The sequence below is a fragment of the Haliaeetus albicilla genome, chromosome 9 (genome assembly GCF_947461875.1).
Source record: "Haliaeetus albicilla chromosome 9, bHalAlb1.1, whole genome shotgun sequence".
Taxonomy (NCBI): Eukaryota; Metazoa; Chordata; class Aves; order Accipitriformes; family Accipitridae; genus Haliaeetus; species Haliaeetus albicilla.
Window position 1 is genome coordinate 42,553,815 of NC_091491.1, and position 14,331 is coordinate 42,568,145.

Sequence of the window (14,331 nt, forward strand, 5' to 3'; positions counted from 1 at the left end):
TGATCTCAGAAACACGGGTTGGTAACTCATTGGATGGTATCTGCAGTCTCCTGCTTTGCAGTCTCACATTTGATATTACCACTGGTATTGAAGGATCAGTGAAATTCCTTCATCGTGACTAGCACTGAGACCTACTGCTTTAAATCTGACATTACATACTGTGCATAAGGCAGCATGGTAATTGCTGTGCCAATTTGATGACTCAAAACTGTGCCCGGAACAGCACAACCTCTGTATGTTTTCAAGGTCTTAAAATGTCTCTAAGCCAGCACTATGAATGCAATACTGCTTTAAAAAGAGAAGACATTCAAGAGATACTAATATAAATAATCTTTTTGTAATGAGATATTGTCTCAACAGAGCTCACCAGATATTATAATTTCAAGTGCTATCACTACTCTTACAGTTTTCAAGAGGACACTCTAGATTCTTGAGACATGCTATCAAGGGCAAATCACTAGACAGTCTCAAGTTTAATGAATCTATGAGAGAAGAGACTGGCTTAGCCTGACCTACTTTTCAGTTCTGTTTGCTGAAAGCCAAAAAACCTTCCTGGCCTTCCACTCAAATTGAGAGCATTTCTTTTAAAATTAATCTCAGAGCCTTCTCCCTGATGTTTTACATAAGATTGACAAGTAATAGCATAATTGTATTACCAGCATCTTCGTTGTTTTCCTCCCTTCCTTCATTTCCCCCCACACACACTCAGCTGACTCATGTTCCCAGCAGGCTAACAGACTCCTCAGAATGACATACTGTCTTTCTGACTGCACAACATTCACATTTTATTAGGGCCTGAGTTGGGCTGTTGAGTGCTTTCACAGTAACAGCCACAACTTTGGTGCTCTTAAAAAAAAAATTTTTGCATTTCATTTTACTTGGAAGTTTGCTTCAAATGTCAAAATTCTCTTACCTAATGTTTCCTTTTGTAGTTCACGGCACCTACTTTGTAGCTCATTCCCTTGCTGAAGTGAAGTTTGAAGCTGTTGAGTTTTCAGCTCAACTGTGTCAGCCACCAACGTCAGATGTTTTACCTTTTCTTGGAGGCATTCATTCTCTCTCTGGGATTTTGCTAATCTTTGATTCAATTTGGGTATTTCTGAGGAGGAAAAAAAAAAAAATCATATAGACTGTTGTCAAATTTACCTTCTTCACTAAAATTATTACACCTGATTTACAACCTCGGGACTTCAGCATTCTGTAAGCCCAGTTTAGGTATGGGTCAGTGTAAGCCACATACATTAGCAACACTTCTGCTGAGAATGTAGAGAGCCAAAAGAAGCACTTTGTGCAATATCTTTTTACAGAGATAACTTGTACTTAGCCAAACACATATTATTGACAAATAATACAAATTTTTTTCTAAGCAATAATATGTATTTCCTCTATGATCTGAAAATTAAATTAAAATACACGTATATATTCCAAATGAAATAACAATAGGTGACAGAAATATCTGAATCCAAGCCTTTTATCTTAAGAAGATACACAAACCATTGCTGACACAAAAACAATTGCAGACTCATTTTGAAATTAATCTGAGAAGATATCAAGGGGGTTAGCCTCTGCTAAAGCTCAGTTTGAAACTTTTGGTTCAGAAGATATTTGGGCATCTGTATTACATTTTATTTTCTCACTCCTTAGATGACTACTGCTGTTAAAGTAATCACAAAGTGCATCTTCATTATATAAAAGACAGGCTTTGTCACTCTCTCTCTCATCAGCTCTTCAATGCGGAAGAGCAGCAGTCCCAAGGAAGCTTCCCAGGTAGTTTTTTCTGCAAGGTAAATAAGTAAATCATGGGTGAGGTATAGTGGGTCTCCTACATTTTCATAATTTTTTCTGGAGTTCCGTTATCCTTGATGAGTGCATTTGAACATTTCCAAAAGTAGTTGCAATTCTTTTCTACACCTTCTCCAACTACAGCCCTATATGTTCAGCTGTCCGAAGAAGTTATGTCACTTTTATTTACACTAATAATGACAACGTTCAAGTTAGATGAGCCTAATTCTGTTGTCAACTCAGCTATTACATATGTTTCATATGCTGCCCACACGCAAATTTTATATTCTTTGTGGTACACATTTTCATTATCTACAATCTTTCCCAGCTACTCCACACTTAAATCAATTTACTATTAGACTTAATAATGTAAATACCAAAAGATTTTAAGTTCTTATACTTCTTTCTACTTGCCATTAATTAACCAAGCCTAAATAATGTATATATACGATGGCTTTTAAGCTGTTTTCAAACTAACCAAGCAAACTTGTCTAGGCATAAAGAGTAGCACCTTGTGTAACATTTTTCTTCTCAAAATCTGAATGGAAAACAAGTCCTGAAAATCTTGTTGCAAAAACAGTAAGTTAAAATAAACAAAAAAACCCCTATATATTAACATGTTACCCATATGTTAATAATGAACAACTCATAAAACAGAACATAAAAGCTTTTGAATGGCACTCTCACGCCAAAAAAAAATAATTATGTGTGACTAAATGGTTTTGATTTAGAAAGCTAGATTTAAGGATGTATGTAATATTCACGGTGTGGCACTATTCTCAGTGGGATCTATTGAATGCAGTCAGGGATATACTGCACGTATAATTGTATGTATAATTATTAAAAGAACGTGAAAGGCTGCACTTCTGCTTCCATACAGATATTCTATATATTTGCAGTATTACCACAAATAAAACAAGGGATACTCCAGAAAAGAAGCCTTAAAATATTAGGAATCTCTGAACCTCAAGATGTCTGCAGAAATTCATGCTCATATTCCCTTTATTAGCTAGAAGTAGGCAGAGAATGAGCACAGGAAGAGAGGAATCTTTAGGGACATACAATACTCAGTCTAATTAGGAGATGAAGTCATGATTCAAAATGCTTGATATTGACACTGACATTTAAATTAATTGTTCTTACAAAAACTGAATACTAAAGAGTGATTTTTTCCGGTCACGCTCATCTTCAACAGGCAAGAGCCCTCCCTTCTGGGCTCTCTGCTGCTCGGGCTCAGAGCTCTCTGTTCAGACCCAGGCGCTGTCTCAGGGGGACACGTGCCTACTCGCTCCTGTGGCACAGCTGTCCCGCTTATTTCTTCCCAGTCTGAACAAAGCAATCATTGAAAATGTTAAAAATTACTTCTAATTTCACAGGAAGCATAGGCTACTGGGGAGCTGTTATTTAAAATGAAGCTACATATTTTCTGAGATAATCCGCACATGCAGGTTTCACTTAAGCTGTCAATTTGCACTGAGTTCACACGGTTTCACGAGCAGAGTGATTTGGGAGATCACATCACCCACCATGCCCTTAGATTCCTCCTCGCAAGGACAGAAAGCATGATATCAGCTCACCTACTTCTTTGCTACCTAATAACCCTGATAAAACTAACCTCCAGAGCAAACAGCAGCTCATCAACTCATACACACAGAACACGCTGGAAAACTATAAGGAAAGGAATACATATATGAAAATTACGTCCAAAGGCCATTAAAGCTGCAACAGCTGCCTGTTTGGATGTTCTGGATGTTACAGCGTGTAATTACACTACTGCACACTTTTTCAGCAAAACTAATCTCTTAACTGAGGCAGAGCAAAAATGGTATTCAAGGATAAATCTGAGTTTTCGAGTCTGACCGCCAGCCTGAGGGCTGGGCATGACCTTCACGAACAAGCCATCGGTTGTGACTTGATCCCAGCTTCTCTTTTCCTGAAGGCTGCCCTTGTTTGAGCCGGAAGCAGGCTGTGGGCCAAGTGAATTATTCTCAGCCCATGGGCTGCTCCACACCCCTTTCAATCTCAAAGACCCCTCACATAAAGACAGCTGTATTTGGGTATTACTTGTTCTTATTCAGAAACGGAAGGATGGAGTAATTGCTCCATGTTGGGTGCAGGTTTGCTCACATGCAGCGGCTCATGTATTCAAGGCAACCTGACGGGTATACCAGCAGGTTGGCCAAGGAAAGAGGTGCAGCCTGCCCACGCGATGGGGAGGCAGCACTGCAGGACCCTCAAGCAGCTCCACAAAAGCATATTATACCAGTGCCATATAGTATCGTGCGTGTCTGTGAGCATGTGTGAAAAACTGGCGATAGGAGACGCAAGGCAAATTAAAATACCTCCAGGTCTTTATGTTGCAATCATATCCGTATACTCACATTAAGTATATTATTTATGTTTCAAAACATGGTAAGTATTTATATTACTTCCATTTCAGTCTGACTTGGCTAACTGAACAATTGGTCCAGCACACTAATCCAATAGGAACTGGGCCAAGTTCAACTCGGTTCACATGACGCCACAGCAGTAGGTAGGGTCTTCTAATACTTTGGATCTGGACAAGTTAATGTCAGAATTAGAAATTATCTAATTAATTTTACCTTCTAATTCACTGTGCTACACTCAACTACCAAAAAATACTTTACCTTGCCCAAAATCATTGCAAGATGATTTACCTGTCAAAGCTTCTTTGCTAACAGTTTTTATTTGTAGAAAAATTTCTTCTTTCATGGCGGCCCAGTTCTCCAGGTTACTGGCAATGACTTCTTTAATACTGTCTAGTTCACTTCTAATAAAAGGGAACAGTGAGACAGCCTTGTTCAGAGTTGAGCAATGGTGTTCCAATGTATTTCTGCAAGACAGAAAAGTAATACCAGAAGTACATTTTTTAAATGATAACATACTATTAGTAAACTTGGGAACTAAAGTAAACTTGACAACTACTTTTCTGTTATATGATAATTTATACTATATTGGGTTACAATAATTTAGTGTATGAAATAGGCTGCATATTGAATATCGTTACAGTAAGTTTCTCCCTTCTAAATGTTGATTTAGAACTTATGCATATAAATGAAGAAAACTGCACAGACAATTGTACAATCACTTTTTATTGAGAAATCAGAGTAATCATGTTTAAATTACTATGTCCAAGCTTATGTTGACTCTTTATAAACAATATACGTAAGAAATACTGTATTTCCAATGCATTACAAGCAAGTGGTACACACTTGCTTTTAAGTGTTAATTAATGCTTTTACATTTGTGAAGAACTTATCCTGTTGCTAATAACATCAGCAACCAGCAGTGATATTTCTGCTTACATTTGCTAACACTACAGCATCTCGCTATATTCTGGAAAATTGAGACACACTGGGATGGTTATAAACACTCTTCTCACTCACAGTATTCTCCCTGCCTGTGCCTGCATCTCCACTGAATCCTCTTGACTCATTGTACACGTTCGCAGGAGGCACAACGTTGGCATTTCTTTTTGGGTTCTTACCTGAGCACTTGTGATTGCTTATAGGCAGCTTCCTTTTCCTCTTGGAAATACCGCAAATCTTCTTTCACTTTTTTAAATTCATCTTGCTTGGTTTTAAGTTCCACCGTTAGGGTTTTTATTCTATAGATGTAAATAAAATAATCAGAAAGTATTATTTGCACTACTACCCAACCTCTAACTGTTGTTTCAGCTTTAAATCAAAAACGTGCTGAAAGTCTTTTCAAAGATGATAACCACACATTTCAGACTGAGGTGTCAGATCTCCAAATGGAGAGAGTTTATCTTCTGGCCACTGCATGAGCCACTTGAGCAACTCTTTCAAAATAATAATCATAATACATTTGTAAAACAATGTGGAAATGTATATGTCCAATATCAGCTCATAGGCAATGCTATATAAATATCTTAAGAATCCAGTGTTCATTCACAGATGCAACACAGAACTCATTCATCCTCCAAAAAAACATGTGCCATTATGAAAATCTCAGTTTAAAGTTCAACTTGGGTACGCAGCTTAGGGGCTGCTGCAATACCCAAAAGGTAGGTACGTTGTCCCAGCAGGGTAATGCAAGGTACCACAATGAGCAGCGTAGGTTCTACGCACAACTGCAAGGATGTGCAGGGAAGGGTAATAGAAAGCTCATCTAAGCTGAAGGGGAAATTCTCTTAAGTCAACCAACAGCAAATACTAAATATTTGGTTACTGTTACCATAATTTTTTTTCTATTCAGATTGTTTACCTATTTGTTAATTTCAGATGTTTGCAAAAGATGAACCCCAATTAGTCACTCTTGTTTCCCTTTGCCCTCGGTTTCACACTCATGATCATGGAACCATACTTCTGCATTGCTGAATTAATTAATGGTGCTCAGCAAATGATAATAAAAAAAATACACAAGTAAAATATATTCCTGTCTGTTATTTTTACACCAGCTGGAATTTAGGTCTCCATTGCTTGACAATGGCATTTTAAAGACCTAAAGAGAAACTTTTCACAAAAAATGTTTCCACCAGATGTTACTTCTATGTACTCAGGCAATGACATTAGCATCAAAACAATCAAAAATGTCAAGTTAGTAAGATTATTTTCCTACATTTTTCTTAAGGAAGACTTAAGGAGAGGGCAGGAAGTTCTGGACTAGAGCTAGGTTTCCATGTTCCCAGCCTGACCCACAACATGCCAGAGAAAACACACATTTATTTTCTGTACTTCCCCCGCTTCCTTTCAGAAAAAAACCCCACCCAACATATTTTGGGCGCAGAACCCTGTTGACCACAAGACGGGGTGGGAAGGATGTGATTTGGTGGCTCTACCTGACAAATCCTCGCTGGGTGCTGGGCTCCTGCCAGAGTCTCAGCTCTTCTCGGGTTCCCCTCCCTCTCCTAACGCCCCTTGGGACGCCTGCAAGCAATCACCTTACAGAAGGGGATTGAAGGAGACACTGTCACAACACCCTCTGTAAGTATTTGCCTTGAATAGATTGAAAAGTTTTTTCGGGCTTCCTCCTCCTTGGTCTTCCAGGGTGCTCATCACAACAGCACACACTAGATTTTTAAATTACAGTGCAGGTGACAGCATTCAGCATTTTACTTCAGATCTGACACCAAAAAAGATCCTAAATCTGGGATTGGGAAAGAAAAGCTTACTGTTATCAGGACTCACAAATACATTGTTTACCCTCCCTCCTATTAAAAATGCAAATTAACGTTTGTCACATCTGTGCTTCAACTATGCTTATTTAAATGAGATTATGACACTGCAGAAGTAGAATATCTGTGCTGGGGGAAAAGTGATCAGAAACAGATGATACGTTCTCATGGTTATGTAAAAGAATATTCAAACTCAAGATGTATAATAAGGATAAAGTGGGAAAAAAACCCATTCTTTCACCACTGCGGACTAACAGCTTGTTTTACAGCCAGCAGTCAGTACTGCTTAAGCAGCCCCTGCCTCGACCACAGAGCAGCATCCCACAGCCGGGGAGAAGGGGCACCGCCGCTCGCAGGGGCATCTGTCTCCACACCGCTTCCCACCCAGAAAAAGGGGGAACGAAACCAGACGCCTCATCAGATGAGGCTGATCCACCTGGGGCTTCCCTCATTTATGGGATTTCCCACTCTTGCAGTCAGCAGGCAGGCTGCCTGCTCCGCAGCCGGCTCGGCCCATTCCCACCCCAGGTGTAGCGGAGGCCGAGGTCGGGCAGGATTCCTGCAGGCACCTGGAAGCACGCGGAGATGACGCCTGCTCAGGGTGGCCGTTCAGTGCATTTGCTAACATCTGAACAATCTCCTCATTTTAATTGCTTCAAGTTTTGTACATGTATTTTGGAAAAAAAACCCAAAACAAACCAGCCCCATGATAAGACACAGGAGAACTGACCAGTATTTCTTTTTACCACCATCGCCCGCTCACAGGAGAGGAGGAGGAGGGTGGCCCTGGGAAGCACAGGGAGTTCTCCATCACTGTACGGCTGTGCCCAGTTGCACGCACTGGTCTCCCACCCGCTCAGGATACGACGCACCTTCGTGCTGGACTCTAACCCACAGCAAGCACAGCCACCCAGTTCAAAGGAACAGACAGCTGACCTGCAAGTTCTCCTTTGCCTCTAAAATTCACCTTTTGAACTCTTTCATTATAGCAGCGGTTCTGAACCTGTTTATTTTTCAAGCACAGCTATCATAGTGTAAATAAATACGTTTTAAACGCTGTTCTTTCAACAACTCGGGACTTATTCCCACAATTGTAATGAAAAGAATGGAACCATATGGGAATAACAGACAGTTGAATCCAATTCCCTTCCTGTGTTACATGTGCAGAAAGAATACCACACAGCAGCACATCACTACCAGTTTACAGTACAACTTTTTTCTTTTCTGTTAGCTGTAGGTAACCATTCTAATATAGTCTTCTATCCCCAAAAGTACAACTACAATGATATGCAACTGTTAAAAACCAGTCCCTTTTTAAGCTTTCAACACTTACTACTGCAAGCAGAGTATATGATCTATTTGCCTACTGGCGACTCATTGTCGCAAGTAAGTAAATAATATTTGAAATCAACAAATATTTTACAAAACCAAAAGAATGCCAGAAACATTATATCAGCCTTTGCTTCAACTTTAAAAAGCAAAAGAAAATGAGAATGATTTACAGTAAAAATATTATAAAAAATAAGCCATAATATTCATGTACATTAATTCTGTTATCAGATAGATCATCTATAACACATTTGCACCAAAAAGCAAATTTTAAAAAAATATGAGTCCTGATAAAGAAACTTGTGCCTGTAGAGCTCTGCCAAAACCAAAACTGAACATCCGGTAGTTAAAAAGCCACTTGATAGGGCTCAACTGTGATCACTAAAAAAAAAAACCAAAACAAAACAAAAAAAAACCCAACCCAAACAAACAAACAAACAAAAACAAACAAACAAACAAACAAAAAACCCTTAAAAAAATTGAAGAAATTTCTGGTATTACCTTGCTAGGAAAATTTACCCATACCTACCTGTAAATTTCTTGGAGGCAGAGGGCAGGAGGGGAGCAAATAAAATCTGTTTGATTGCATTTGGGAGCAGAATCAGATTGGTGTCACTGACTAATGAGGAAATGTCCATCCCCATAACAGTTACATTCAAATCTATTTTTGCAGATGATATATTCTGTTAACTACACCTTGAGGAAAAAAACCAGTGATTTATCATGGAACAATACCAAATCAAAACTTTGGGATCCATGGAAAACTAGATGCTCATTTTCTATTCTTACTCATTCCAGAATGGGCAGTATTTGAAGATCTTTTGGTTTAAAAAAGAAACTTGCAAATAACTTGCAAATTTTCTTCCTCTTTCCATTCCAGAGATCCGATATAATGAGGTTAGCACAGAACTGCAGCCTCAGAGTGCAAAGGGACATTATCAGTATGTTCTGGTCATTCACACACAAAGAAGAGGTAGAGAAGGCAAGACAGCTGCACTCTGTCTACTACCATCACCATAAGAAGGAAGAAAAATAAACATGTTATTTTAGTGATATTTAGCACAAAAGAAAAAGTTCAATGGATCACTAAATGCTGGCATTACAAGAGAATCGTGAGAACATACTGATCTCGCCCTCTGTCCTATAGTTCACACGAACTGTGAAAATTATCATCTTATCTTTGCAGCCAGCATACTTTCTTAGTGAATACAGGAGAAAGCCTGCCCAGAGTGGGAGCTCAATTATAACATGTTAACTACTAGTGCTGACAACGAAAAGAATAGCATGAGAAAATAAAGAAGTAGTTGCAAGGGATTCTTGCCAACAAATATACTCATTGTCTTAAAAGTAACGACAAGAGCAATTGCCATGTTTGTTCGAATTTAAGACATTGTGTTTCGCAGAAGTTAAGATCAGAAGAAATAACCTTTGCAGATTACATGATACATAGCCCCCTTACAAGTCCCAGTAGGGCCCATTTAAGCCTGAATGAGCAACTGCATCCCTACTTGCCGGGAGTCAGCAGAGACAGTATGCACAGAGGAGGCTGGAACACACTGTCAATGAAAAAAGTTTCACTACAGTGTTTTCAGCTCCATGAAACTCTAGGACCTGCTCAGAGCCAGTAGTTGCTCATTTTCATTTCAGCATGTTGCATTCCTTCCAATAGACAAGTAAGTGTGCAACGCTATGAAGAAGCTGAGTATTCATTCATAAATTTGGTATCATCCACAAACTTCTTCATAATTGGGGTTTTTTTATATTCTGTTCAGCACAGACTATTCAAGTTAAGACTATTTAATAGTTTTCATGTGCCACTGCAGAATCATTCACCTCTTGATTGCAGGTTAGCATACAGTCCAATTTGACAGCAAATTAAAACTATCTCTGACAACCAGTCAAGAGGCTCTTTGTGAAGGTCTCTATCAAGTCTCATGTAGGCTGACAGTCTTTTCAAATCTTGCATTAATTTTTATCTATCTTTATTATCTCAGCAGAAATATAAGATCTATTATGAAGTCAGCCTGGATAATTTTTGCTTCAGCAAAGGTAAATCTCTGGAACAGGTCTGAAAAACAATGATAGAAAGATGACTGCCTTGTCACAAGCACTTCAAAATTTATCTTTGAAGAAACTCAAGATTTAATTTCCCAGAGCTACCAATCCAGCTCCCAACTTCATCTGCAGTAATTAAAGTTCACATAATTTCAGTCATAGCAGTCATACTCAGTACTGTCAGAGCAGTGCAACTCAGGAATAACTTCTTAGAACTCAGTGGAGTTACACTGATTCAGTTAAAATGAGATTGCAGTCATGAGTAATTTGATGAATGCATAAAAAAGAAATGGTGCCAAGGCAAATTTATAGGTGACTTTTTACTTATACTACACATTTGCACCAGCAAATTCAAATAGAAGTTTCCCAAAGTGTATGTTTGAGTATAATTCCCAAGCAGAATTTTTCCTAGTTTCTAGACTTTGCAGGTACAGTAGAGACCATATAATTATACACAATAAGACAATACATTGCGTTTCCCTAACATAATACAAATATATTTTGTGTGTTTATATTTTTTTCAACTGGACAAGTATCTTGCTGATGAAGCCAACTCTGTCACATACATTATTACATCCTTGAATGCAAACGGAAACTAAAATTTTTCCTCTGAATTCTACAACAGTCATAATCCACGTAAACCCATCTTTTCACTACTTCTTTCTTACGAAACATGAAATCTCTTTTTCTGTATCTTCCCTCTGATGAGGGGCTCCCTGACCGCCAAATCCACAGAGCCCAGTGATCTAGAGCAGCAAGTGACCTTCATCCATCCCACACTCACCTCTTCCCTTTACTAGAGAATCCCTCAGAATGCAGCCATGGTCAAAAGAGCTTACCCCAGATTTTTCTCTGGGTAGCCACCTTCCCATTTTGCAGTCTTAAAAGCAGAGTCAAGTGCAAGAGGCAGTCAAAAACAGAAGCGAAAATAGGTGTCTCAGTATTCAAGGATTAGCCTGTGTTCACCTTCTGGTCCCATCCAAGTTTCATTGCTATGTGGCCATAGAGAACTCCAGAACATAACACCTTGTCCTGTATGCGCATGCACACAATATACTAACCTTCTTCAGTAGATAATCACAAAGCTTTCAAATTTCACTTCGAAAGATAATAAAGCAGAACTCCTATGGATTTCAGCAAGACATTCTGCCTGAGTATGGACTGAATCAAACTGCTTAAGGCTTTCCAGTTATGCCCAGAATCATTTTACAACTACAGAGCAAGCTTACAAATCTCACATTAAGTTATAAAGTGGAGATAAATGGAGACACAGAAAATTATTTTATTAAAAACTTCTTGATGGGTCATTCTTGCTTTTTTGCTTTCAACCAGTGGTCACAAAATGGATAGCGGTCACTATACCCAAGCAATTGAAAGTTTTAACTTGAGCTTATAGTGTGAACAAATAAATGATCACCCATTAGAGGAAAGGGAAAAAAACTAAACAAATGTGCATCACACCATTTTCTTATATCTACCATGCAATATGGGATATTAAACACAAATTCAATTATCTGACAATTTATGAATACCATAACCATACAATAAAATAATATCTAAGCATTACTTTAATCTCTCATATGCAATTACGCTGTCCACAATGAGTTAAGTTATATAATGACCTGTTGATCTCCTTCCCTAGTAAGCAGGTAAATATGGCCTTTACCATTGTACGTGATGCTGTGCAAGGACTCACTGCTGGAACCATGCAAGGGTGTAACAGAGGAACTAGTCCCTGTAATTGCAGATGGTTGTGAGCACTGAAACTGGAAAACCTCAAGAACCGTAGCATATAAACTGTTCAAACAATAAGCAGAGAAGGAACTGAAAATACATGCCTAACGCAAAAACCTTCACTGAGGGAGACGAACTGCTTTACTTTCCTGAGGAAAGTTAGCCATTCATGGAGGCACGCATAGACTTACGCGGAATCTTTGCTGGAGCTTTCTTGTTGGTAAACGCCTCTCAAGGCCATTTTTGCAGTATGTGGTACTGTTCTCAGATGCCAAAAAACTGTGATAACTTTTTAAATGTGACTTCAACTTTTAATTTTACCTATTAAATATGAAAATATTTTTAATGAAACATACAAGAAAAGTATGCATGGAAGCAAAAATGCAGATTTCATGTAGCCTTTTGCATTTTCCACTAACTGCTGTTTTAGCCTCTTCTGGATAAGGAATTCTGTTTTGCCAGAAGAAAGTTCATTTTGTCAGGAATTTGGGCAAAGATTAAGCATTACTTCAGGGTTTTGCACCTCATGAATCACTCTTCTGAACTATCTCTGTGAACAAATTTGTCTCGCTTATTAATAATCAATCTTGGCACTTAATCATGTTAATAGAAAAAAACCTTGTCAAAACTAGAGCAACTCCAATTTTAACACATCAAGAGTGAGACTAAGCTATTGCTTGTCAGTAGAAAAAAGCACGTATCCTATTGGGAACACTGGCTTCAACATACTTTACATAAGAATCTAACAGCGAGAGATTATTTCCCCAAGGCACTGTGCTGATTGGCTTTCTGAGACCGTGACAAGATTTGTCAGTGATTTTTTTTAAGTGTAAAAGTGAAGTTCACTGCTGTACAGAGGGTGAACACAGGACCTGGGTCCCACAAACCCTGTTAGGCCTTTTGCTGGCGCTCTGCACAAGCCTGAACCATACCCAAGTCACCATGATGCCACTATTGGGGCAAAATACACAGATCAGTTTGCAACTATTAAAAAGAACACACGAAACCACTTTGGCATAATACAAAACTCTGCTTTTTCCTGGTTAATAAGTACCCCCTAAAATTATCAATTAGCTAATTAGAGAAGTACATACTATTATGTTATTTACAAAACAGATTGAATAAAAAAAGTTGAAGGCACCATTTCTTAGTAAACTTCATATCCTCTCTTCAGAACCCACACACACGGCACTTCCAAGTACAAACCAGCTCTTGTGCACTTCTAAACACTGCAACTTGAACTACCTAAAAGTAAAATTAAATGCATAAGGAGCCAGAAAAATTCCAGCACTTGTGCTCTATATTCTGCCTACAATAAAAAACCACTACATTATTTCCCTTTGCTGGGAAACAATGAGTGCAAAACCCAGGGACTCACTGAATCCCGTGCCCAGCTGATACCTCTTGGCTGCTTGTTTTATTTACTTTTCTCTTCCAAGCAGCCGCCGAAGGAGCACACAACTGAGACTTGCACAGAATAGCTGTAGCATGAAGAACACTAACTTACTACTTTATGAACTGATTTCTTCTTATGTATTAGATGATACACCAATATCATTCTGAAAATACATTACAGTGCTGCAGTGGTTATAATGTTTTGTTTGTTAGTCATGCTTTCTGAAACAGTCAAAAGATGTGCAATCTCCCAGGTTACCCACATATGATGGTATATAATAAGAATAACCAACTGTATGCCCTAAACCACATTCAGAAAAGGAGAGATTAGCTCTTTACCTCTTTTTTTTCATCCAGATTTGGCTCTCAGTGATTTTTTACACCAACTCAACTCCATTTTATCACTAAATATTCAACAGAAACAGACATTAAAAAAAACAAACAAACGATTAAAGTGACCTTTTTCCCTTCAAAACCTATTTTTAAAATGGTGACACAGTTCTTAAAGCATGTACCACCCCCCATTCCCAGTATTTTCAGTCTCCCAGGATAAGAAACCAGACGTCATTTCCACCAAACTGTTGTGTAGGTTGCTAGCTAAGGGTAGAGCAGCATGCTGTTATCCCTGCCCAGTCACTTTAGTGTTTTATTACAAGTCTAGACTTTACCAAGCCAGGTAGCTACTGTTGCATTCCTAAGCAATCATGTCGCAAAAAGGAAGATTTATTTTAGGCAAATTCAACAACAAAGCATTTTTCACGGTATTAAGGTTTTGCCATTGTGGTAGGAACTAACAAACTCAAGAAAACACACACAAAAAAGCACAAATATGGAAAAATAGTTTCCACAAATTTAAATGTTAGGTTTACATTATCTCT

At 38.5% G+C, this 14,331-nt stretch overlaps 1 protein-coding gene across 6 annotated transcripts in view; it reads right to left on the bottom strand.

Annotated features, from left to right (window-relative positions):
• Positions 1-14,331, bottom strand: part of LEKR1 (leucine, glutamate and lysine rich 1) — a 64,285-nt gene that overhangs the window by 34,998 nt on the left and 14,956 nt on the right. For all 6 annotated transcript variants that reach the window (XM_069792886.1, XM_069792887.1, XM_069792891.1 and 3 more), the window contains 3 exons: positions 5,291-5,410; positions 4,461-4,636; positions 914-1,099 (listed from right to left, as the gene is read on the bottom strand). In XM_069792886.1, coding sequence (XP_069648987.1) covers positions 914-1,099; positions 4,461-4,636; positions 5,291-5,410 — 482 coding nt within the window. The remainder of the gene's footprint in view (positions 1-913; positions 1,100-4,460; positions 4,637-5,290; positions 5,411-14,331) is intronic.